At 38.3% G+C, this 26,702-nt stretch overlaps 2 protein-coding genes across 2 annotated transcripts; both read left to right on the plus strand.

Moving 5' to 3' along the window:
- Nucleotides 1–1,383: 1,383 nt before the first annotated feature.
- fancg (FA complementation group G) lies at nucleotides 1,384–11,288 on the plus strand. Its single transcript, XM_053480510.1, has 14 exons — nucleotides 1,384–1,551; nucleotides 1,744–1,828; nucleotides 3,223–3,348; nucleotides 3,442–3,632; nucleotides 7,233–7,374; nucleotides 7,468–7,598; nucleotides 8,567–8,713; nucleotides 8,871–9,031; nucleotides 9,165–9,228; nucleotides 9,328–9,653; nucleotides 9,738–9,778; nucleotides 9,948–10,109; nucleotides 10,331–10,445; nucleotides 10,568–11,288. Exons 1-14 carry the CDS (start codon nucleotides 1,489–1,491, stop codon nucleotides 10,677–10,679), a joined length of 1,866 nt encoding a protein of 621 aa, XP_053336485.1. The 5' UTR covers nucleotides 1,384–1,488; the 3' UTR covers nucleotides 10,680–11,288.
- Nucleotides 11,289–12,638: 1,350 nt separating this feature from the next.
- Nucleotides 12,639–21,622, plus strand: vcp (valosin containing protein). Its single transcript, XM_053481042.1, has 17 exons — nucleotides 12,639–12,782; nucleotides 14,657–14,768; nucleotides 15,353–15,525; nucleotides 15,686–15,828; nucleotides 15,990–16,120; nucleotides 16,938–17,069; nucleotides 17,152–17,254; nucleotides 17,345–17,478; nucleotides 17,995–18,130; nucleotides 18,544–18,656; nucleotides 19,169–19,333; nucleotides 19,447–19,569; nucleotides 19,662–19,874; nucleotides 20,103–20,411; nucleotides 20,594–20,749; nucleotides 20,878–21,032; nucleotides 21,229–21,622. Exons 1-17 carry the CDS (start codon nucleotides 12,766–12,768, stop codon nucleotides 21,332–21,334), a joined length of 2,421 nt encoding a protein of 806 aa, XP_053337017.1. The 5' UTR covers nucleotides 12,639–12,765; the 3' UTR covers nucleotides 21,335–21,622.
- Nucleotides 21,623–26,702: the final 5,080 nt, after the last annotated feature.

Consider the following 26,702-nt stretch of genomic DNA (forward strand, 5'->3'; position numbering starts at 1 on the left):
AGAGTTTATTATATATATATATATATATATATATAGATAGATAGATAGATAGATAGATAGATAGATAGATAGATACTGTATTGAAGATACACAAAGGACATTTGAGAAGTCAAGCAGCAATGGAAACAGTTACACTAACACTTACTTATCTCCTATACCGCTTTATCCTGTATTCATGGTCACTGGGGGGGGGGCTGGAGTCTATCCCAAGAGGCGGGGTACACCCTGGACAGGGTGCCAATCTATCGCAGGGCATACACACATACACATACTATGCATACATGCAAACTCCTTGGGAGACGGGAATCGAACCTGGCTGGATATTGAACACAGACCCTGGAGGTGCAAAGCGACAGTGCTAATCACTACACCACCCTGCCGCCCTAACACAAACACAGACATCCAAAAATTTAGTTTTTTTAGTTTTATGATCAAATGTATGCACCAAACAGTATTGTCATTATTATGATGAGTATTTTTAGTTTCCCTTCTTTTTTAGACTGGAATATACATAGATCTGGCATAAAAAACCATGGCTACAGTAATAAATTTAAGGGGGGAAAACCCTAAAACCACATTTTTTATTTACTTATTTATTTATGTTTCTATTATGCTAATATAATTTTTTATTTGTTTGTTGGTAAAAAATTTTTTGTTATTGTAAAGAAAAGAATTAATTGTAGGGCTTATGATGGTGTTACTGTGTAATATATCAGTTAACATTATTATGTGCAATATAATTTAACAATATCATATATTATATAATTTAGCAATATCATGTGCAACATCAATAAGCAACATCATGTGCAATATTAATGAACAATGTGTAATATTAGGTAACAATATAATTTGCAATATCATGTGTAATATTACTTGTCACTGTTGCTACGTACAATTTTACATCAAAATCTGGTTCTGCTATTTTAACTGCCACAGGGTGCTGCATTCTGCCTTTGTTGGTTGTTATGTCTAGTTTTTGGATAATGTATTTGTATTTTACCTTTTTATTAGTTTATCTCATTGCGGGCATATATTTCCTCCGTTATATAATTTCCTCCTGGATTAATAAAGTTTTGTCTTATCATATCTTCTCTTCTCTTATTCAATAAAACATATCTAAAATAAGAGCTGGAAAAAATATTTAAAATAATTTTTAGATGTATTTTTCAAGGCATCTAGAAGAAAAGGAAGGAAGTTTTGAAAAACACACTATATTACACATATTATAATAATAGACTTAACATTATAAACAATATGCATTTGTGTTATGATCAAAGCTTATATTGCTGGGTTTGCCTCAGTATGTTGTAACCGCGTGACAGGTTTGCGCATGCGCCTGCGCCTTAACCCCTTCACGCATGCGTAGAAGAGCTCAGACTAACCCCCGCGTCCAACAGTGGAGGGAAAGTTAAAAACCTGAAGTTAAAATTATGATTGCGCATTTTAACATGACAGTCTATGGTTGAGTGATGTCCGTGCTGCTAAGGTATGCCTTCGAATCTGGTTGACAGATGGACCGAGGAGAATAACAAAGTCGCCAAAAAGTGGAAGGTAATTAATTCATTAGCTCTTTTAGCTAACTGGCATTAGGGTGAACTGCTATTTACTCTCTGTACTGAGTATAAACCAATAGCTTCTCCACCCTACATAGTGCACACTATGTCTTATTGAGAGCTGTTTTTCGACACCATTCACGTATACATTTTTACCTGCTAAAAGCTGTAAAACATTGTTTGATTTCAGGAATATGAAACACACCAGCATCCTATTCAGGACATCAGGAAGCACTGCTATACAGAGTATCTGAAACTACAGCAAAAAGTCCAAGGTGAGAGTTGTATTTTATTTGTTTCAATGTTGTGCCAACAAGTTATATAGATATACCACCAGGGGGTGTGCTTTCTTTAAAGTTAGGTGGCAAAGATGAGCACATGAAAATACACTGCCTGGCCTCCCAAAAAAGTATTCAGTCACCTTTATCTTACCTTTATTACAACACACAATGTGGTAGCCAGTTCATTTTTGAAAATTATTCTTTATGCTCCCAGAACTGCCTCCAGAGGCTGGTACAAATTCAAATTCAAATTTTATTTGTCACATACACAGTCATACACAGTACGATATGCAGTGAAATGCTTAGGCAACTGCTCATGACCTAAAATAAAGACTAATATGAGAATTAAAATATAGGGTACATAAAACTAGAAAATAATAAAATAAAATAAAATATAAAAACTAAAGTTAAAAGAAATTAATAAAATAAAATAAATAAATAACTGTACAGCAAAAATACACAATATAGAAAATATTTGAAGAATGTATAATGAAATATAAAACAATAAGAGCAGCTGAACGGGCAGGTATATTTATGTAATTTTTGTATGGAATGGTAGTTGTAATGGTACAGTGTACAGTGGCTTCTATGCATGATGGGTGCACGCCTGCCACGCCTCCTCTGGAATAGGGTCAATCTAAACTTATCAGACCAAATGGCCATTTTTCATTACTGTTTATCATTTAAAAGTTCTTTAAAGTCTTTATACTTTCTAGCAAGTTCAAGCCTTTTTTTCTTATTAGTCTCACTACCATGTGGCATATGTCCATACATACAGTATGTTTAGTCCCAATCCTGTGAGTTCTCATAACATTGTGTGCATATTAAAATGCTCTTATTTTGACTTTTAAACATAGCTGTGGTTATTAATGTTGATTAAAAAAAGTTAAAATGCAACTTCACAAAGTGTTTAAGTGATTTTTTTTTTTCTATCATATTTTTTCCACAAAATTGACAGTTCCGCAGTATCCTTTCAAGTTTTTGAGAAGGGTTCTTAACCAAGTTGTAATTTCAAATTTCTCTAGTTGTCTTCAATGCTTGATAAAGCCCCATAATTTGACCCTTCTTAAAAGAAAATCTTTTTCTTTTTTTGGCCAAGCAGTGTTTATTTATACATTATTTTACCATAAAGGGCACCTAATTAAAATACTCTGGTAATAAACTAATAATAATTTAACAATATAGATATTTTTGCACAAAATATCTAAAGCATTACAGTGATTTAAATAATTGAATATGAACTAGAGATGATTTGATAGAATTAATCTGCACAAATGGCAATGCAGTAGTGAACAGGCTGCCGAACCTTATTTCTAATGTGCCAGCTTTGCCCCTGCCCATACTCATGGACATTAACATGCTAACAAATTATTTTGTTTCTCCAACAGGTGTGCCAGCCCAAACAGGACATCTTAAGCTTGAGATCGCTGTTACATATAACACTTTGCTGTTTGCGCTGACTTATGGCACACCTAGCGAGACAAAGGACTGCATCACCAATATCCTAATAAGGGGTAAATCCTCACATTTATTCTAGTAAGAAAATAAAGTGCAAATGATAATTATGTTTCTGAACACATTGTTTTGTTCTGTCCTGGTATTTCTAGTATTGGATGCTGTACATAAGCAGGTGCCCGGTCATGACTTAGTTACATTATGGCATGTTGTGCTGAAGACTTTCTGTGGAACTGTGTATGAGCCATGGGTCCACAAACTCCTGCTGATTCAGTGGGCAGTCTGGCTCTCAGAACAGCACTATGAAGAAATCCTGCATTTGCTTCAACAGGTTACTCACAAAGTAAGTAATGATAGGGTGTAGAGTAAGAAAGGCATTGACATTCACATGGAAGGTTAAGGATAATGTTAAAACATCATTGTTTAAGAAGGTTGTTTGCTTATTAGCCATACTATAATACTGTATATATTTTACTTTTCTTCATCTATGAGGTGCATTCAAGTCAAATTGTGAGACTTCAAGGACAATATGGTGATGAGATTCTTAGCCGCAGTAAAACATTTTTAATAAAGGCCATTCATATGTGAATGACAATCCCAATCGGAGTTCACTGCAGTCGTTCTCATCGACATTAAGAGAGTGAACACTCTCAGTGTTGCCTTTCCAGGAAAAGGCATGACCTGATACCCATCACATCACTTGCATTTTACCTGAACTGGGCTAGGAGTTATTGGTACATTCCTTGTACAGTCCTGGCCTCACTCCAAGTGATTTTTGGACATCAAAGGTGTTGCTGGGAGGCCAGCATTTCAGATGTGCCATGCTTTACCTAACTGGTCCTAGCCTCTGGCATACAAAAAAAACCTTAACATTTTCACTCCCTTAAGTGTGTTCTGTTATCTTGAACAGTCAAAAGTCCTGGTTTGACTTTTTCACCCCTTATATAACATCAAGGATACTTCAACCAGTAACCTAAAAATTAACTGCTTTATTGTCTTTATTGTGACCCATGAATAAATGCATTGTTCGAACATTTTAATTGCATTGCATCAAAGCATATATACAGTGTATATATGTATATATATATATATATGTACGCACACACACTCACCTAAAGGATTATTAGAAACACCATACTAATACGGTGTTTGACCACTCCCGTTTCATCACATCCCAAAGATGCTCTATTGGGTTAAGATCTTATGACTGTGGGGGCCATTTTAGTGCAATGAACTCATTGTCATGTTCAAAAAAACAATTTGAAATGATTCGAGCTTTGTGACATGGTGCATTATCCTGCTGGAAGTAGCCATCAGAGGATGGGTACATGGTGGTCATAAAGGGATGGACATGGTCAGAAACAATGCTCAGGTAGCCCGTGGCATTTAAACGATGCCCAATTGGCACTAAGGGGCCTAAAGTGTGCCAAGAAAACATCCCCCACACCATTACACCACCACCAGCCTGCACAGTGGTAACAAGGCATGATGGTTCCATGTTCTCATTCTGTTTTCATGAGCTGTATGCCAAAATCATCAATATTAAAACAATTAAAAGGCTTGAACTACTTCAGTTGTGTGTAATGAATCTAAAATATATGAAAGTCTAATGTTTCTCAGTACATTACAGAAAATAATGAACTTTATCACAATATGCTAATTCTTTGAGAAGGACCTGTGTATATACACTCAACAAAAATATAAACGCAACACCTTTGTTTCTGTTCCGATTTTTCATGAGATGGACTTAAAGATCTAAAATTCATTCCAGATACACAACATTACCATTTCTCTCAAACGTTGTTCACAAATCAGTCTAAATGTGTGATAGTGAGCACTTCTGCTTTGCTGAGATAATCCATCCCACTTCACAGGTGTGCCACATCAAGATGCTGATCTGACATCATGAGTAGTGCACAGGTGTACCTTATACTGCCCACAATAAAAGGTCACCCTGGAATGTGCAGTTTTGTCTCACAGCAAAATGCCACAAGCATTGAGGGAGCTCATGATGTCAGATTAGCATCTTGATGTGGCACACCTGTGAGGTGGGATGGATTATCTCAGCAAAGCAAAAGTGCTCACTATCACACATTTAGACTGATTTGTGAACAATGTTTGAGAGAAATGGTAATGTTGTGTATCTGGAATGAATTTTAGATCTTTAAGTCCATCTCATGAAAAATCGGAATATCGAAAATTATATGTGAATATCGAAATATTGAATGTTGAAATTGATGCCACATTGAAAAAGGTTGGCCCCAATATAAGGCACACCTGTATACAATGAGACCATGACATGGAAAACACAAAATGAGGTGTGTCTATCACCCCAATACAGTTGCCTCCCTATCCCAAAAATGTCTGAAGTGAAACAAACACCGTATGTATGACATCCACTAAGTCTCTCACAATATCCCTAACTTATTACTTTGTAATGTGGGTACAAAAAGCTGGTATTGTCAGTAAGTCATTCCAAGTTCATCATTCAAAACAGCCATAAACACACGACGCCACTTAACGGACGAGCAGCGCCACCCAGCCATGGCGCAACCTTTGGGTCTGTGGCAGGCAGTCAGATGTTGCTCGTAAACTCGGTGTATCTCAAAGTGTCATCAGCAGACTTGCATCAAGACCTACTGGCAGAGTTCATGACAGACCCAGGAGTGGAGCCCCACGAGTGACGAACCGCAACGATGACCAGTACCTAAGGACCTATGCACTCAGACATTATGCAACTGCCACACAACTGCAGGCCAGTTTACGAGATGCATGGGGTACTAGGGTTTCCAGACAAACCATTCGCAACCGACTCAACCACTTTGGCTTGAATGCCAGACGACGGTTGCAGGTGACTCCACTGACACCAAGACACCGCCGTGAACGTTTGCAGTGGGCACAAGACCATGTGACCTGTACAATGCAGCAGTGGTCTACCATCCTGTTCACTGATGAGTGTCGTCAGCGATGCTGGAGAAGGCCAGGTGAGCGTTGTACTGAGGTCAACATGGTCCCCAGGGTTTGCTTTGGTGGAGGAGGTGCAACAGGCTGGGGAGGCATCACCAGTCAGCGCAAAACAGATTTGGTTATATATAGTACAGTACATAGCTCAGTCACTGCACGTTCTTACCTCAAAGACATCATAGAACACATCATCATCCCCCGATTCCCCAACTTTCTGTTCATGGATGATAATGCTCCACCACATCGTGGCAGAATTGTCACAGTTCGACTTTAGGAAGTTAAAGTGCCTCATATGGTATGATTATAATCTAAACCCCATAGAGCACGTCTGGGACCAGTTGAAGCAGAGACTGGATGATCGTACGTAGTAATATCGTACGTAGTAATATCAAAGGGAACTTTTACTTATTTCATTCAAATTCAGAGCAAATAGAAAAAGCACTCATGTAAATAACAATATCCCTAACTTATTGTGAGTAGTAGTAGTAAAGGCATTCTCTAATAAGAAGGAAACGACTAGACAGGCATTTGGAAGATTAAATAAGCTGTCTGCATGTTAAGAATTGGATCAGTCTCTGCAGTTTAATTTTTCCTGCCATGTTACCCATCAGCCACATTTTTGATTATTCCTATACTTTAAGAGGATCACTGTCCAGTGATCTAGATAGTAGGCGGATCTAATAGAATAACCAATTAATGTAGCTATATTGTGGGGCACATTAGGATTTCAATTGTCTTCCCTATATTTATAAATAATATTGAAATATCATGCCACTGCTTTTCATATATGATGTGATGTAACTTCATGATTTCAAATTATGGATAAAATGGCCCAAAAAACATGTCCCTGTCTAGTTACTTATGGAGTGCAGTTTGTTACATGTATTGCTTAAAAATATTTTTATTATTTTTCATTATTATTTAGTTTAGCTTTAGTTGTTATTGTGCAGTGTTTTAACCATCTTGATTCTTCATTCAGGAACAGAGCACAGCATCAGGGGATCTGCTTGCAGAAACCCGAAACCTTACCATCTCTACAGAAGAAGACACCTCTCTGCATGTTGCTTTAGCAACCAAGGACCTCAAGGAGCTTTTACATGTGTGCACTTTTATTTCTCATGGTAGGTTGACTAAGCTGTTCATGGCCATACTAAAAATTTGAGATGTTATTAAATTAGTCCATATGCCTATGAAATAATGTATATATGTCTTAGGAGTGGAGCAGATAAAGGGAGAGAAATATATCGATGCTCTCGTAGCTTTGCAGGAAGCCAGCACTCAGCCCTCACCCAGAGCTCTCTTGGCTCATGTTCACATGCTCACAGGCTTTTGTTACTCCAAGCTGGTAAGAACACTCCCAACACTGCCAGATCTCCACAAATTTCTTCATTCTTATCTGTTATTTCTTCAATAAGGAAAATTTATTACTAAAAATGTATAGCTTATATCTTAGTTTTTTGTTACACCAATTTGGGATTTAATTTCAAATAAATTCGGACAGTGCTAATTAGCACATCAAATAGCCTTACTGTATCTAGGATACATTTCCTTTTTTAAACATTAATGGTCATCTGGTTAAGGAGTTATATTAACCGCAAATCTTTTCAGGTTACCATGACAACTGGACACTTCATTTAATTAGTCCTGTATTGATGTCATTTTGTCATGTCTCTTCAAAATAATAAACTAATAATTATTAATAATGTAATAAAATAAAGTTTTAAATTAATTGGGATAGTTGTACTTCTTGGTTAAAAAAAAGCCTCAGCATGGACAAGCAGTAACCTTAAATAATATATTTAATATAAATACCTTCAGGGTCAAGGGTTTGATTACCGCCTCAGATCTGTGCTTGGTGGGTTTCCTCCAGGTGCTCCAGTGTCCTTCCTCCCACAGTCCAAAGACATGAAGATTAGACTAATTGGCATTCCCAGATTGCCCGTGTGTGTGTGTGTTTGTGTGTGTGCTTGCGATGGGTTGGCACCCTGTCCAGGGTGTACCTTGCCTCGTGCCCAAAGTCTCCTAGGATAGGCTCCAGGCCTCAATTTTTTTTCCTTGTCCTTTCCGATCCTTTTGTTCCTCAGCATTGTACTTTACTGTTTAATTTACAAGTAAAAGCTTCGTCAATATAAATATGTAGTCGCCTAGTAGTTTCAGTGTATCAGTATGGTTTTGTAAGGACTCTATGCCTTATGCCTCCTTTTTTTCCCCATGGGATGATTGACCTTTGCATGGAATTTTGAATATTTTTGTTGTTTATGGACTTGCTTCACATTTGTAAAACAACATCTGATGGGAAATGTTTCTTTTCAGCAAAAGCCCCAGAGTGCGCTTCAGTGTTACAGAAAAGCCTTGGAAGTGGACTTTAACTGCCACAGGGCTCTTTATGAGAGCTCACTAGTATACAGACAGCTGGGTAACACCAATGCTGAAATAGAGGCTTTGCATCTTCTGCACTCTGTAAGTCGTCTTATAACAAACAAGCTATAATCTATATAAATTAATTTGCGGAATTTTTAGCCCTTTTTGATGATTTTAATGAATTCCTTCCTAAGAAATTCCTAAGTTTGGTATTAAAAAACAGTTATTTGTATTTCACTATTTACTCTATTTACAGGCAATAATGTTGCATGCAGAGAGTGATCCATCAAATCCATCAACAAATTTAATAACTCCTGATATGCTGCTTGGTAGTGAACAAATCAGCTTCACCTACCAAATTCCTTCTTCTCATCATATATTACACACTCTGGGGAATAATTGTGTGCTCAATAACAGGTAAGGGCACTATCATTAAGAGCAGGGGTTGAAAAGGTACCATTCTTTAAATTTCTGAGACATGAGGGCACATGGATAAAAAATAATTAATTCATAAATATATACTGTATGCATGTATAATTTCTTTTATCAGGACTTCAGAAGGCGCTGAATACTATCTCGACCTTTTGGCTTGTTTACAGTCAGATTCAAAACAAGTAGGTGGATTATTTTAGACAGATGTGTATATATTTTTTTATTTCTGATTTTCTGCACATGATGCACTATGTATAAAGTGACTCTCTAATACAATGCAGATGCCTATGGACGATAGCTTGTCATTACCAAGAATTCCAGTGATTTACCTTGAAGCAGCCTTTGCCCTGTTAAAAGCCAAACGGCCTTGGGACACTCTTGCCATTTGTGATGAGGTCCTTGCTAAAACTGTTGACCTCATCCCAGAGAGATTGTTGATTACGCCCTGCGGGACAGTTTCAAGAGAACTCGTACCTTTCACGCTAGAAGCTGATGCTCCAGAGGAGAAGATGGAGTGTGTGCTCTGGTCTGGAGCTGCATACTTAATCCAAGGGCAGGTGCATTTCCAGCTCAAAGACACAAAAGAGGCGTTGACCAGTTTTACTAGGTAAATCATATATTCACACTGTTTTAATGGGGCAAATATTCCATATGATCTTTTAATCATATTTTTTCTGTATTCACTTTTTAGAGCTATCAGTCAAATAGTGAAAGTATGTGTTAAGCAGAAAAGTAAGAATTATTTCCTTTTTTGTTTTTTTTAAGTGTGACCTGAAATAAACTTTCATTTTTTTGGCCCAGTAAATAATAATTTAAAGTTTTATTTCTTATAAATTACATGGTATGTAATGTGATGGATTAAATTATTTGGATTTCTGAATACATGAAACATTTCTTGCAGTAAAAGATCAAGAAGTCGAGAGAGAACCTGCTGATCACACAGTGATGGTCCTTGAAGCTTTGAAAGGAAAAGCACTTAAATTAAGAGCTGTATGTTTCGTAGAGAGAGGTCAGTTAAAGGAGGCTTTAAGGGACTTCCAGCTCAGTCTTCAGGCCACTCCAGGTGTGCAAAAAAAAGATATCTCTTTTGCCTCTGCAACACCTGTCACTCCAATTATGCTACATCTACTTTCATTTTGTAATAAACAGGTTGTGTAACATTATTGGGTTTTACTGTACATCAGTAACTCATAAATGTACACAGATATACTACTACGAAGTCAACTATTTTACTTTTGAAATAATATTCTTACCCCAAATGTGCATTCTTAATTATTTTACCAGGGTGCAGGAACACTGAAATGTGGCTGGTGGAGATAATGTGGAGGCTGGACCGCAAACAGGAGGCAGCAGCCATGTGGACGCAAATCATAAATTCCACACAATCATCAATACCAACGTAAGCTCTGACTTTTTTGCACGTATACATAGTTTTAAACTTTGACTTTGTATTAATGGCACCTGGCTCTTGGTTCCTTGATGCTTTGCAATGTATTAATTGTTTTTTAACTGATATTTCAGAGAATTGCCCTTATATCTACAAACATGGCATGAGGATCCTACGTCTTTTGACACAAGCAGCCTGAAGAGGAAAATGGAGGAATTTATACAGAATGGTTTAGTAACAGCGTAGTAATATATTGCGTTATTATATACCGTCATTCACCTAAAGTACTTAATGACTCTTTCTTGATGATCACTCACCCTGGTCATTCAGTGCAAGACATCACAGGCACGCCAAAGCCATTTACCAGCAATGGTCCTGGTTGATGGCAGGAATCTGGAGAACATCAACTCCTCCAACAATAACTGAAGAATGAAAACTGTGTGTGTATGGAAAGAATGAGAAAAAGCACACCCTGATTCAGTAGCTCAGGATCAGAAACGCTGGATTCAGGCACTACTAGGCCTTAGCCCTACGTGCTGCACCTCCTACTGCCCATCTTTTTCTCAACAAGTACAATTGTATACAATGTACTGTATACTGTACCTAGGGAATAAACATTTTATGACAAATTCAAGTTATATGAAATGATTTTCAAAACTGCAATAATTTTGAACTTCATGCTTTGGGGTTAGAAAAATGCCATGCTGTATCACCTTTGGCAGTAATGTGTCAAAAAATGAAAATGTAGACTCTGTACATGACTTAATCCATGTTTAAAAATGATTTACTATTTATTGCATTGTATACACAGTGAGCCTTTATTATTAAATAACTTGATTAGTTTGGTAAAATGTACATTCAGCTGTTGTTATTACTACTGGGTTTAACAATCATGAAAATGTGTCCTTGTTGGACATCCTATTCCAGGTTTAATCTCCCTTTCTTGTCCCAACAACCTCCACTTTTTCTGTGAAGGCTTTCCTCTAGATTTTGAAGTGTATCTGTGCAGATTTGCGACAACAGGATCAAAGGTATTCAGTGGTACTGAGATCAGGGCTCTGTTCAGAACACTTCATTTCGTTCCAGTCCAACCTTTATGGAGCTTGTTTTAGATAGAGATAGAAAGAGAGAGGGAGGTGGTATTTGTAAGTTAGTTAGTTTGTTGTTCCCAATGGAAATGTCATGACATTTGTGATAGTTATACACATTGTCTATTCCTCTTTATCCTACGTACAGTGTTGTGGGGAGGTCTGGAGCCTAGCCTATGAGATTTAGGGCATGAGGTGGGGTACACCGTGGAAAGGGTGCTAATCCTTTCTACCCCGTCCGGGGTAGATTAGTGGCAGATTCCTCGCCTGCCATGCGGAAGGCCTGGGTTCAATTCCCAGCCATTGGTCCCAAGCCCAGATAAAAAGGAAAGATTGCGTCAGGAAGGGCATCCGGTGTACAACCTGTGCCAAAATGTTTGGATGGTTTGTTGTGGCGACCTCTCAACGGAAACAGCCAAAAGACTACGAACAATTAGCCTAATCTATATATATATTTTTTTTTACCCCAAGCACAGAGACCATGAAAACTCCATGTACACAGAACACAGAGGCAGGAATCAAACACAAACCCTAACGGTGCAAGGGGACAAAACAAACCACTAAGCCACTGTGCCACCTGGTAGAAACACAATAGACATTCATGCTTGTTTCAAGGAATTAGAAACAGGTCCAAATGAAATGTTACACCAAAGAGACATTTATACAAGTATATGCTTTAAATATATGAGTGTGCTGGTCAGGTGTTTACACACTTTTGGGCATATATAGTGCATTTTCTGTGAAGTCTTGCACAAACATGCAGCTTCAGAAAGTTCAGTTGCATGCTTATTATTTTGCTAAAATGATTGATACAAGATGAAGAAGAAGGATCAGCTGCGTCTAAAACTCTTTATCATGCTATACATATATATATATATTTCTTTGTTATTAGTGTCGGAGCGTCTGCGGTGTTTACATGTTTAAAACCCTGACCATGAAATATCTTCAGCCCTCCTATAAAGGGCTCACTCTATCTTACTCTTGACTTGGCCCAGTGATTGCTCAGCGTAACAATCGGTGTCCTCTGATTGGCTGATTCTTTTCACTTTGCTCTTACGCCCGACTCTCTGATTGGTTTGTCCGTCGGTAGGCGTGTGCGAACTGCTTTCCGCAGATGATGTTAGCAAGCTAAGCTGACGTTTTGAAATTCAGTGCAGGGGTAAAGTGCTGTCCGGCAGGTTTGGAGTTTAACTCTACGAAAGCTAGCTTTTTCTACGTATTATTTATAGCGGCTCACGGGGAGGATGGCTTCGGGCGGAGAGTAAGTAAAACCGAGCATACTGTATGTGTGACTTACGCTTATTTCGAGAGTTGGTTAGCAACCGTCGCAGTTTAATTTGAAACCTGGAGCTAGCTGGCTAGCTAGCGGAGCTGGTGATGGCGAGGACTGCTCAGGTTCATGTAGCTAGCTAATAAACATCACAAGGGTATCTAATTGAGTTTTAGATATACATAATCTGGTTTATTCGTTCATTCTAGTGATCTTTTTTCGTAAACATAGCTTGTTTAGAAAAGACGGCCCCCAGTTAATGTACTAGCATGATTAGCTTGTTAGCTAACAAACCATACTGAGTCATTCTATTAGTAAGGCTTTGGCCTACCGGCATTGAGCGTGTTTGTCAACGTACAAGTCATTGTCTCTCCTGTGTCTCTCCTGTGCTAACAACAGAATATATATCATTTATGCTAAATGTTTGATTAAATTTCATTATCTTTATTTTTGTGCCTAGAATAGGTCACCTGAGAACACGTTAACGCGTTCTTATATTATTTTAATATAACCAACAAACAAACAGTCACGTTAGCTAGCTCGATATCTCAGCGATGTTTGTGTGTATATATTTTTCCTTAAAATTTAATATAATTTTTATATTTTTCACTCATTTTATTCTGCCTCGTTTGTAAATTGAATCCTGTCTGTTTCTCTGTTTTACTGGGGTTATTGTTAGCTACTAGAGCTCGCGTTAAGTTTATGGCGAAACATTTGCTGTGTCATTCGGACAGTGGACATGGCTTGGTTTAGGACTGATTTAACTTAGCCTACTGATGCGAAGTAGCTCATAATGAGTGTCCAGTATAACTCATCATGTAATAGGATTTACACGTTAATGGCGCACGTTATTTATTAATTTATGCCATCTGAGGCAATAGCGCTATACCTAATGCTAACACTTGCTAGCTGTTGACAGTCAGCGTTGATTGGTCGAATAGTACGGCCTCGAAACCTCCTGATCCGTCTGTGCTACAGATTAAACAGACTTTGTGAATATTTTAATTGTCTGTTTATTTATTTATGTAATAGCCAGCCCAATATCGAGTGTATTGGTAAGTATAGCTGTGATTAGCTGAGCAGGTTTGCTGCGACATTTAGCCCCCGGTGTGTAGGAGACGGGCTCCTGTGTCGTTCACTTGAGAGTCGACTCGCTCCTGAACAACATCATTAGTTTGTATAGAAGTCGATTTCCTCTAAATGTTTGTGCATACAAATTGTGATCTTTTGGGTTATTTAGGTAAGTTAAAAAGAAGCAATCAGTTGTCAGAATAATAAAAATGACTTGTAATGCAGACGGGTGAATGCAAGACTGCCCTTTTTGTCAAAACGCGTTTGTATTGTTGTGCTGATTTGGCAATTATTTAAATCGATTTGTATATTTTTTTAAAGTAGTATATACATTTAATTATTGACTAAATGAAAAGGTAGCTAAAAATCTTACTAACTAAAGAACATAAGCATTAAAAACCTTGCAAACGTTTTGGGGTTAGGGGTGAAATGTTAGGGAATCGGTTTATCTGTGTACCGAGTTAAATGATCCGACTCACTAAAAAGATCCGGAATTCGCGATAGAAACGTCGAGAGCCGAACCCGATCCGCATAAAACAGCGCCGTTTGCGCTACATCTGAATTGTACACAGCGGGTTTCACTTCAAATGCAAAACATAGGTTTAATCATGTGTATATAACTGAACTGAAGAATGAAACCGCGTCAAAAAAAATTTTAAATAACCATGCCTTTCGTTTTCGGTTTCAGCGAAATATCTTGGTAACCTTTTAATATCCTCGACTTGGTTATTGCATATCCCTGTGTGTTGATCAGTAAGTGAATATTATTTTGTCCATTGCCCTTTTCCCTACAGATCTAAAAATGATGATCTTTCTACTGCCATTCTAAAACAAAAGAACAGACCCAACAGGTTGATTGTTGATGAATCCATCAATGAAGATAACAGTGTGGTCTCCCTTTCTCAGGTAAGCCTGTGTCTACCTCTTTGTACAGTTTTGTTTGTAAATTCAGCACCATTCAAATACCTGTCTTTGAGAGGAATGGTCACAGATTTACAGCACCAAGTGCATGTGTCGTACAGTGCTTCTTAGGGATGCACAGTAATTCGTGTGATTTATAAAACATTATTGCGAGTGCATCTTGATGCAGCTGAAAACATTTCTCTACCTTTTCCATTAAAAGGACAGGAAGATAACAGTGAAGTGCATTGCTGGTTCAGGATTTATTTTTATATTTGCCTTTACACTTTTTATTTAAGCACAAGTAAAAAAATGTGTATAAATATATTTTATCTATCTATATATTCCTGTTAACTTAATTTGGCTCGCACAGGTATGATTTATTCCCGAAATGTCCATCATTTGCTACGACAGAAAAAATTAAAAGAATGCTTAGTCATGAAATTTGATCACACTCAGTTGCTGGAGACTAAAGCGCAGAATGTAAACAGCAAGTATTTTCCGCTTGTGGGCAGCTATCACCTAAGATGGGTGTTAATATGGCAATTGTTAACCGAGCCTGATTTTGATGCGACATTTCACAATTTCAGGCCAAGATGGACGAGCTTCAGCTTTTCAGGGGAGACACTGTGCTGCTGAAGGGAAAGAAAAGGCGGGAGACCGTTTGCATCGTACTGTCCGACGATAGCTGCTCTGATGAGAAAGTTCGCATGAACAGGGTGGTGCGCAATAACCTCAGGGTTCGCCTTGGAGATGTCATCAGGTAAAACCGCTATCTGGTTATAATATATTTTTCAGTAACTACAAAGTTTTTTGCAATCCTACAGCTAGTCCTGCTGTCATGACAAATCTGAAAATGTATACTTTATACTTGAAATCTCTAGGTATTCAACTTTTTTTTTTAAATGTGTTTATTTTTTTAGCATTCAGCCATGCCCAGATGTGAAGTATGGAAAACGCATCCATGTCCTGCCTATTGATGACACAGTGGAGGGAATCACAGGAAACCTATTTGAAGTGTATCTGAAGCCTTACTTCCTCGAGGCTTACCGGCCAATCCGTAAAGGTAATATTTGAATATGTGTCGTTGTCCCCGACACCCCCCCACCCCACCCCCAAAGCCCCCCGCATTTAAAGAAATACATTTTATTTTGCAAAACAATATTGCTTAATGGATAATTAATTGCATGGTTTTGACTTGTCTTTTTTTTCTTCTTTCCCCAATAGGTGATATCTTCCTGGTGAGAGGAGGCATGCGTGCTGTTGAGTTTAAAGTGGTGGAGACTGACCCCAGCCCTTACTGCATAGTGGCTCCAGACACCGTCATTCACTGTGAAGGAGAACCTATTAAGCGTGAGGTGAGAATAGTGCACAACAAGTTCACTACATGCATTTACATACCAGCTTCTTGACAATATGTCGCAAACATGGCTCTCTACACAGATCCAGTTTGAATATTACTGAAACAAAGGCTTATGGTGTCTGGGGAAAGATGCCAGAACATTTGGTAGTAAAGAGTTGTTAAGAATAGCGTTTTATAGGTTCAAATTATCTCCTGATGCCCTTATGCTGTGCAGAGAAAAATTAGTTTTTTGTTGTTTTCTTGGTACATTTCCTTATGGTTTCAGGTAAATTCATTCAAAATTTAAGATCTGCAATCTTATGTGCGGATAAGCCTCTGACCATGAAATATCATATTTCAGAAAGCTGCCTTGTCACTAAAGGCTTTTGTTTAGAGCAGTTGGGTACACACCTGCTACCAGATCATAAACCTGAGTATCAGATCAAAGGTCTGGTCAAAGCGTATAAACAGGCAACCAATGATCTCGGATCATCCCTGGCAGTGTGTTTTGTAGTCGTTTATCATGTCTGTTGTACTGGTATTAGACTGAAGAGAAATGTCAACCAAAATCAAAACAGCCTGGCATCAGATTTTAAACCCTCTGTATCTTTCAGGCATTTTCTGTGCCTAAAAGCCAAAAAATATAGGGCGTACGGCTCTTGAACACTTAGCTTTTTTTTTGGCCTTCTTTGTTTTATTTGCACATTATTCAGCTTATTTTGGCAACTGTAATATATTGTTTAAATAAAGTGATTTTATTGATTTTTTTTAATTATTTTTTTTTAATAAAATTTAAGAGCAGCATTAAATACCGATGTGATTTGTGTTGACAGGATGAAGAGGAATCTCTGAATGAAGTAGGCTATGATGACATTGGCGGTGTGAGGAAGCAGTTGGCTCAGATCAAAGAAATGGTAGAGCTGCCTCTCAGGCACCCAGCACTCTTCAAGGCCATCGGTGTGAAGGTAAGGAATAAAAAAAAAAAAAAAAGTTATAATTTTGATCTCAGATTTAAGTGCCTGTTAATTGATTTATTTTGTGGTTCAGCCTCCCCGTGGTATTCTTCTGTATGGACCTCCTGGAACTGGAAAAACTCTGATTGCTCGTGCTGTTGCAAACGAAACTGGAGCATTCTTCTTCCTGATCAATGGTAAAATAGTTGTGAAGCTTGAAGACCTAATTTAAAGGTACTTAATCTTTATAGACATTGCTTTAATGCTATTTGTTCTCATTTCTACAGGCCCTGAAATTATGAGTAAGCTGGCTGGCGAGTCTGAGAGCAACCTGCGTAAAGCTTTCGAAGAAGCCGAGAAGAACGCTCCTGCCATCATTTTCATTGATGAACTGGATGCTATTGCACCCAAAAGAGAAAAGGTAAGAAATTGTAACATCGGGCTAATTACTGCCTTCACTGGTGAATATGTACCTGTTTACCTTCAGGAACAGGGGCATTGAGTGGTATAGGAATACAAAATGAATTTAGGATTTTTTTTTTTATTTTTTTGGAAATTCAGTTTTTGTTTGTATGGACTCGGTGGGGTTTTTGAACTGGTTGGGTAGTAGGCAGCATCATCAAATTTTAAGCTCTTGCTGTGTAACAGTAGGCTGTGTCACAGAATGTAACAGTAGACATAGCCATCACCTTTTATGACGTACTGTGAGGTCATGTTTTCCGAAAAATTGGAGAGTGGCAACGAGTTGGTCGCACACTCCATTCGCACAGGTCGTCTAGATCTGCTAGTGGGCGGAGCCATTGTACCCTCTAGTATTTTATAACATATTAATTTATCAATTTTATGCCTTATTGGCTTCGAATTGCTGTAAAGTTTTGGTCATGTATTAAGCAGTGGAAGTTTCTGAAGTGCAGTAACCTGATCTTTGTCTGTTCAGACTCATGGTGAAGTAGAGAGGCGCATCGTATCTCAGCTGCTCACCCTGATGGACGGACTGAAGCAGCGGGCTCACGTCATCGTGATGGCTGCTACCAACAGACCCAACAGCATTGACCCAGCCCTCAGGAGATTTGGTGAGCTTGCAATAGTAATAAAAATAATTTTTCATTGGCATGCCTGCTGGAGACCACCACCCAAATTATTTCTGCATAATAGTGGTCCTATTGTAGTAGTGTGTGTCTGGGTTTTTTTTTTTTTTTTTTTTGTAGCACTGAAGAATGGGGGAGTCAGAAGCTTTTTTTTATGAGCTTTCCAGACTGAAAAAAAGTTCTAAGTACCTTCATGGAATTTCTCTCATGTTTTCAGTTATGTTCATGCGTCTCTTGCTGAATTGCAAGCCCTATAGTTCATACTAATTGATTAGAGTTTCAAAGCAATGTGACTACGGTTACAAGCCTGACATTACAATTATTTTATGATTGAATAATCCTGTTTTTATTAGAATACTACATAGGATGTCAATGATTTACTCTCTTCTCTTTTACAGGACGCTTTGACAGAGAGGTGGACATCGGCATTCCTGATGCTACAGGAAGACTGGAAATCTTGCAGATCCACACAAAGAACATGAAGCTAGCTGATGATGTTGATCTGGAGCAGGTTTGTGTCTTGTGCTGTGCGAGGGGGAAATATTGGGTAGTCATTTGAATATAGTAGACAGACGGGTACAGGGAAATACATTTTTTTCTTGTCTCTTAGATGCACAGAATTTGAGACAAAATAAAGAAATTGGAGAGCTGAGATGTATTTTTTTTATTTATTTATTTTTTTTATTGTAAATGGGGAATAAAAATCGAACCCAATTCCCTTAAGTTTTTATAAGATGCACGCATGCACCAGCTATTGAATTTCTATTTTGCATTTTTAAAATGAAGCAATCTGGACAGCTGTTTGTCCACACCTGGAGAACATTTTCATTCGTGCAATTAAATTTTTTCCACTTGTCCCAGTAATTATCACTATTGGTTGAAGATTCTGGCTGCGAACTTGAAATTGCACTTGTGGTTGGATTTATATATAAACAGTTAAATTATACCATGCACACAAGTAAGATGTGTTTTGTTTTGGTTAATCAGTGCTTTCATTGCTAATCAATAACGTGTGGTATTCAGGTTGCCAACGAGACCCATGGTCATGTAGGAGCTGATTTGGCTGCCCTGTGCTCAGAAGCTGCACTGCAGGCCATCCGCAAGAAGATGGACCTCATTGACTTGGAGGACGAGACAATCGACGCCGAGGTTATGAACTCTCTGGCTGTCACCATGGATGACTTCAGGGTATGAAGACTAGTTTTACAACTGATTGAGTACACTAATCGCTATTTGGATAAATAAATGATCTTGTTTAATAATATTGCAGCTCTAATGAGTTCTTTGGTGTTGGTTTGCAGTGGGCCTTGAGCCAGAGCAACCCATCAGCTCTACGTGAGACTGTTGTTGAGGTGCCTAACATCACCTGGGAGGACATTGGTGGTCTGGATGATGTCAAGAGAGAGCTGCAGGAGCTGGTTCAGGTAATTTAGTTTAATTCCATGCAGGCCTTTTGGGACTCGTAATAACTTTTGTCCACATTGTCTGAAAGTTGTGATTTTCGTATTCCTTTCAGTACCCAGTGGAGCATCCTGACAAATTCCTGAAGTTTGGTATGACTCCATCCAAGGGTGTGCTGTTCTATGGGCCGCCAGGTTGTGGTAAAACTCTCCTGGCCAAGGCCATTGCCAATGAGTGCCAGGCCAACTTCATTTCCATCAAAGGACCTGAACTTCTGACCATGTGGTTTGGAGAGTCTGAGGCTAATGTTCGTGAGATCTTTGATAAGGTGAGAGAAACTTGCAGGAAGAGGGTAAATTTGACTGATAAAAGCAGTTAGGGCTAAAAAAAAATCCAACTAATATACTAACAAACAATCCTTTAAACCGGTTCAAGTTTAAACCCCTAATCTTTAATTTTGTATTCCTTGTTTTGTATGTTACTAAAACAGTAAATTTCTTTATTCTTACAGAACAGTATAATTATTTTACTTGTATGCATTATATTTCTTCCTCAGGCTCGTCAAGCTGCCCCCTGTGTGCTCTTCTTTGATGAGCTGGACTCCATTGCTAAAGCCCGTGGTGGAAGCGTGGGTGATGGCGGTGGAGCAGCTGACCGCGTCATTAACCAGATCCTGACTGAGATGGATGGCATGTCCAGCAAGAAGAACGTGTTCATCATTGGTGCCACCAACAGACCGGATATCATCGATCCTGCCATCCTCAGGCCTGGTCGTCTGGACCAGCTTATTTACATCCCACTGCCGGATGAGAAATCCCGCATGGCCATCCTCAAAGCTAACCTCAGGAAGTCTCCAATCTCCAAGGTTAATAAAAGCCTAAGAAATATTTAGGGCTTTATCATCATCTGTTAAAGGTTGAAAGATGTGTGGGAAAGTAGTAATGATTAAATCACTTCAAAGCATAGTCAGAGTGGAGAAGCTGTAGTCAGTCTTTGCATGTAATGTTTGTGTAACCTTGCATTTTTTTTTTTTTTTTTTTACTCCAGGATGTAGACCTGGACTTCCTGGCCAAGATGACCAACGGCTTTTCTGGAGCTGACTTAACAGAAATTTGCCAGAGAGCCTGCAAACTGGCTATTCGTGAATCCATCGAGAACGAGATCAGGAGGGAACGCGAGAGGCAGACGAACCCATCAGCCATGGTGGGTTATCTATCTACACACTCATTTATTTTATCAATATCTTTTTTAACTGTGACTCAGTTCTGAGATTTTGTTTTTCTTAGGCTTTAAACTGCTACATGCATTCCCCTGCTTTCGTTAATATTTAGGAAGTGGAGGAGGATGACCCAGTGCCTGAGATCAGGAAGGACCACTTTGAGGAGGCCATGCGTTTCGCACGTCGTTCTGTCAGCGACAACGACATCCGCAAATACGAGATGTTTGCACAGACCCTGCAGCAAAGCAGAGGCTTCGGCAGCTTCAGGTAAAACTTTTCCTTAGTGAGAGCACACTTATGTGCCATTGAAGTGGTTGAGAGTCAAGGATCTAATTTCAATATGAACAAGTACTAAATATTCAAAGGTTTTTAATTATATTTTTTTAAATATTTGACTGCAGTTTGACTATTGACACTGTTGCAGTTTTAGGTAGCGTAATAAGTGCATTTTGTTCTCTCTTAGATTCCCTTCTAGTAATCAGGCAGGAGGTGGACCAAGCCAAGGTTCTGCAGGTGGCAGCGGAGGGAATGTCTTCAACGAGGACAACGATGATGACCTTTATGGATAATTGGATTAAACGTGACCACATGGCTGATCTCTTCAGTACTGGCCACCGTGTACAAAAAAAGAAACCCAACCGATAAATTCCACATTTTTAGGACTCTGTGCTTCTTTGATGTTTTTTCCTTTTTTATATATTATACTCCTCCTCTTCTCTCCTGTTCCCTGTTGGAAATAAGCATGTAGCTGCTTGTATTTTGCTCTGGTGTGTGAAAGGATTATTATTGCAGAACCTTGATCCTGATGTACTGTTGGTGGGGGCCCCTTGAAATGAATAAATACACCTGGTAGACTGGCTTCGTTCATTCTTAACTTCACAATCTCTACAAGCAGCTTTGGCAACAGGAGTTAATGCCAGCCTGTTGAAAAATTACAAAAAGGAGTGGAAATGGCTAATTATTCATTTTTTATGAATGTAGCATATGTATTACAAGTTTAAAAATGTTAAAAAAAAATTAAGAAGAATAAAGTTCACAAAATGGCCCCAACTGTCAAACTGTCTACGGAGTATGTGTATACTGTGTTTTTCCACAATTTAATAAATTGTATTTAATTAGTTTAAATGGTTATTTAAGTAATTAGAAAATCCTGAGGGCTGAATTACAACTATCTGATCCAAAGGTGATTTTAGTTCATGTTTTTTTTTTTTTTTTTTTTTTTTTTCTTTCATCAAAGATCCACAAGTGGTAGTAAAAATTCAGTCCATAATCCATGTTCTTTATATAATTGTACAAAAAAAGTTAATCTAGTTCATTTAATATTTTTCGAAACCTGTTGGGTGTGTTTTGGGCACATTTAATTTAAATTGAACAATATTTGTGCTGTGCTAAAATGAGGACATTTATGGATGCAGTGAAAGAGGACATGAAGTTAGTTGGTGTGAGAGAAGAGGATGCAGAGGATAGGGTTAGATGGAGGCAGATGATTCGCTGTGGCGACCCCTGAAAGGGAACAGCCGAAAGACAAAGAAGAAGCTAAAATGAGGACATAATCTATTTGCTGTTTGTTAAAAAAGGTAAGCGATATCTTCGCGATTTATCTACTGCAAGGTTCAATTCAAAGGACAAAAGGCTTAAAGTTCATTCCAAAAGGAAATGACAGTGATCCAGGACTTGTAAAAAAATTTCATATGTTTAGCAAGTATTGGCAAGCAATATGCACTCTAGGCAAGGGATTATATTTAAATGGATCTTTTAAAAATAATTTAAGACCTTGTTCATTTAAAGTTTTATCATAATTGCATGCTATGGAGTAGATGATGGACATGGATGTAATAGATTCTATGTCATTTCAGACATTTAAGGGTGGTCCCAATGCGAAACTGGAAAATGTTTAATACACAGCCGTTGCCTAGAAATGACAAAGATGAAAATGCAATGTATGAAGGATTAAAAAATACATAAACAAATACATAATATTTGTTTCTTACACCACTCTTTCTTGATTTCCAATTGGCCCGGGGGAAATGATTAATTTTCTATAAAAGCAGCTCTATTAGTAAATTTCGCAGAATCGCAGGTGTATAATGGGGCTTTTGTATGGCGACATTGTGGCTTAGTGGTTGGCATTGTCGCCTTACACCTCCTGGGTCCGGGTTCGAGTCATGCCTGTGTGTTCATGGAGTTTGCATGTTCTCCCTGTGCTTGCTGGGTTTTCTCCCACAGTCCAAAGACATAGATAAGGTTGATTGGCGTTCCCAAATTGCCCATAGCGTATATTTTTTATATATAATATTCCTCAAGGATTGAATGACAAAGTGTACATGATGTGGAAGGATCCCGCCTGCAGGGGGCGCTCAGCAGCGCAGGAACAATTACTACTGTACATACTGTATTCACTTAGGCATGATGTTTTCTCAAATCCATATTTATTACAGTATAATAATGGATAGCAAATTATGGAAAAACAAGTTTATAATATGTATGCATTTTTTCTTTACCTTTAAATAAAAACACGACTTATAGAATAAATAGTCAGCTTTAAATAGTTAGATTTACAAAAATAAGTAGTAGACTTAAAAACAGATAGATAAGCAACATTTAACTGCTAAACAACTTTGTTTTAATCATCTTTCATTTAAAAAAATATAAAAATAGTTGATGTTTAGAATCTCACAGTGGGTGATGCTTTTAAATATGTTAGGATGTTATGCACTTGGCTTTTGTTTGTCTAGTGTAGACATGCAGGTTAGATTCAGATTTAAGATTCAGATTCAAAGAACTTTATTAATCCCAGAGGGAAATTGCTTATTCTTGTTTACAGTTGCTCACGGTTGTTATCCAGTAGAAAGGAAAGAGTAATAAATAAGGAAAAAAATAAGTTAAATAAAATAGAATAACATAAAACAAAATATGATAAAGTAAACCCTGCACTCTGACCCCAGTTACGCTGGGATATGCGTATATGTGACAAATAAAGGCTTAACTAAATTCATGGGTTGACACACCATTTAAGATGTTAGCTATCTTGTACCCTGGGTCTCTGGCATGGGTTCCAGGTACACAGGAGAAGCTAAATGGACCATAGATAAAAGACCTTTTTTCTAGTTTTTTTTTGTTTTGTTTTTTTACATATTAAACTAAACGATGAAAGAAAAAAAAGTTATGGCACCACCAACAAACCTTTTATTTCAGTATGATATTTTCTTGAAAAAAAGACAGATTTTATCATTTTTACGGAAGTGCAAGACATTTCTCGTGTCATTTAAATTTGCATTTTTATTTCATATAAAATGTTTTTTTAGATTCAATTTTCGTGAAGGGTGCCAATACTTCTGAAGTCAGCAGGTCACTTAAAATTAATGACATGAAGGTCAAACACATCAATTTGTTTTGCTTAAAATGCACTAAGTTGAAAGCAGCAAAAGATGCATTTTAAATGCTTAATGTATTATTTGCCATGGTTCTCTTGCTGAACACCCTCTCAGCTTCTTCACACAGCCATATTTAGGTCATAGCATTGCATCTCACAACAAAGGCAAATATACAATCATACAGCTCTTTATCCAAACACGCAGACACACTGTCGTTAGAGAGAGGTGTGACACAGCGGCTTACAGAGGCCCACATTCCTTATGTGGTCAAGCAAACTCACTGTCTTAGTCATCCATCCCACACAAGGGGAAAATCTCCGCAGGAACATTCGAGAGCACTGTTTAAGTTTACACGTCAGGTAGAAGACTAACCATTCAATCTTATTTAAACCTGCATCTATAAATACACTGCTGTTTGACAACTCAAGGCTTTTAATTGGTTATATAATGTGTTTTTACAGGTTTTGTACCATTTAACCTGTTAAACTCCCAGAACTCATCCATTAATCAGCCATAAGATTAACACTACTGCCAGGGGCACTAAAAAAAAACACTGATCACCAACTAAACGCTAGCAAACTGATAATGGGATGTTAGGCACCCAAGACTCATCCATGGCCTCAGGCACCAAAGGCAAGGTCAACACAAATGCCAATCCCACACTAATCTCCCCCCAACAAAAAGAGTCAAAGCTGGTCAAGATAGGAAGGTGGCAGAAACCCCAGTGCATGACAGCCCGCCACACACAGGGCCAAGCAGGTAAAGAGCCCAAGGCCCGCCGACCAGTCCTCCAAACCTCCAATCTCCCCAGATCCCAAGCCCATTCAGTACCCATGGATCATCAAGTCTGATTCCATGCACCCAAAGGATCTGCTGCCAACATCCCTGGTGCCTCACACCCCCAGATCTTCCATAAAGCTGTGCTCTGAGGGGCCTGAGGGGCCCTTAGGATGTTTTATTGGTAATGGTTTTAATGCTATGGCTGATTGGTGCATATGTCAGGATTAATATACTCACTCACTCATCTTCTATACCGCTTTAATTCGAACCTGGACCCTGGAGGTGCTAACCACTACACCACCGTGCCACCATATGATTAATACACATTTCCAATAATATGGCCTTATATAAATAACTATGTATATTCCATTTAAGTAATTCAAATGGATAGAGATGAAGGTTAATGAATAGGCTTCTGTGTAGCACTCAATATCTCTTATCAGAAGGTGGATAACACCACAACAAACTCCTGGCAAATGCAAAATGCTGTTTAACCGGCTGTGTGAATACAATACTGGCTAGATAACGACTAATACAAAAAAGAAAAAATGAGTTATAATAACAATCTAAGATATATAAGAGATGCATTAGACTGAATATTATATGAGATTTGGATGAGCATCAGAAAGTAAGAGCTCGGGAAACAAATCAGATCAAGAGGAATATAGACAGTAGAACATGAATAAGATAAAACATTAAAAATAAATGGAAAGCACAGATGATATGCTTAACAAGGCTTTGTCTACTAGTATTAGAGCTTGTGTTATTAGAGAGAAAAGGGAGTAGAGCAGATTAGCTTGACTTTGTGTTATGAGTGTGTAGGGAAACAGAGCAGAACATACCCATGGTGCTCCCCACTGTGAGAACACACCTGCTGATGAAGTAATTGTTGATAAAGATATAAGAGGTACGTGTGATGGGAATAACTTCATTCTTTGGTTAACAGAATATATGGTCTGTTCTTTGCTTCTTCTTGAATGTGCATTGGGTTGCCTCACTTGGGCCTCCAGCTTACTTTATTCAGATCAACTGACTGCTTAGCAGTGTGGGGGGACGTTACTTTTTAAAGTAACTAATTACAAAATTACTGTCACTAAAAAGTAATCAGTCACATTACAGTGTTAATTTCTGATAAAAGTAACTAATTCGAGTACTTTTCCATTGCAGAAAATGAAAACCCCTTTGTGATTCCTCATGCATGTTGTTTTAGTCAAGACCTTTATAATTATTCTACCATCATCACTCAGCGAAGTTTGGCCCATAATCTGTTAACTACTAATACCCCTATCTCACCTACGCGGTTTTGTACGGTGGCCATAAGTACGGTTCATCATGATTCGCCACGAGTTTTGACGCTGTGATTACATTTTCATCTTTGCGCGTGTCGGTCCTCGTGGAAGCTCGTGGACCTTGCAGAACTCCCAGTGGCTCACGGTGCCTAACACCGCTTCTCACCGCGAGTCAAACTGCATAGGGGTATAACAGCAGGAATAACAGAAAGGTGCTCATAATATAAGGTGCGGGTTATCAAGGGCGGGGCTTGTAGGACGACTTTCACACACACACTAACAGAATGACTGCTGTCTGGCTCACGGATTACAAAAATTGTCTGAATAACGGATTACGTAAATAACTGAGTACTTAAACGGCGGACCCAACGCGTTAGATTACCCATTACATCAAAAAGGTAATCCAAGTCCCCTTACGCGTTACTTTGTAATGTGTTACACCCAACACTGCGCTGAGTCTTTTTTGATACTATTATAATTTGAGCTACAGCTTA

Source organism: Clarias gariepinus, chromosome 21, assembly GCF_024256425.1.
Source record: "Clarias gariepinus isolate MV-2021 ecotype Netherlands chromosome 21, CGAR_prim_01v2, whole genome shotgun sequence".
Taxonomy (NCBI): Eukaryota; Metazoa; Chordata; class Actinopteri; order Siluriformes; family Clariidae; genus Clarias; species Clarias gariepinus.

Coding starts and splice junctions, on each gene's coding strand:
- vcp (XM_053481042.1), top strand. Junction 15,829..15,989: donor TTACCGGCCAATCCGTAAAG/GTAATATTTGAA, acceptor TTTCCCCAATAG/GTGATATCTTCCTGGTGAGA. Junction 17,479..17,994: donor TTGCACCCAAAAGAGAAAAG/GTAAGAAATTGT, acceptor TTGTCTGTTCAG/ACTCATGGTGAAGTAGAGAG.
- fancg (XM_053480510.1), top strand. CDS start 1,489: ATGCCTTCGAATCTGGTTGACAGATGGACCGAGGAGAATAACAAAGTC. Junction 7,599..8,566: donor GCTTTTGTTACTCCAAGCTG/GTAAGAACACTC, acceptor GTTTCTTTTCAG/CAAAAGCCCCAGAGTGCGCT. Junction 10,110..10,330: donor CAGTCTTCAGGCCACTCCAG/GTGTGCAAAAAA, acceptor TTATTTTACCAG/GGTGCAGGAACACTGAAATG.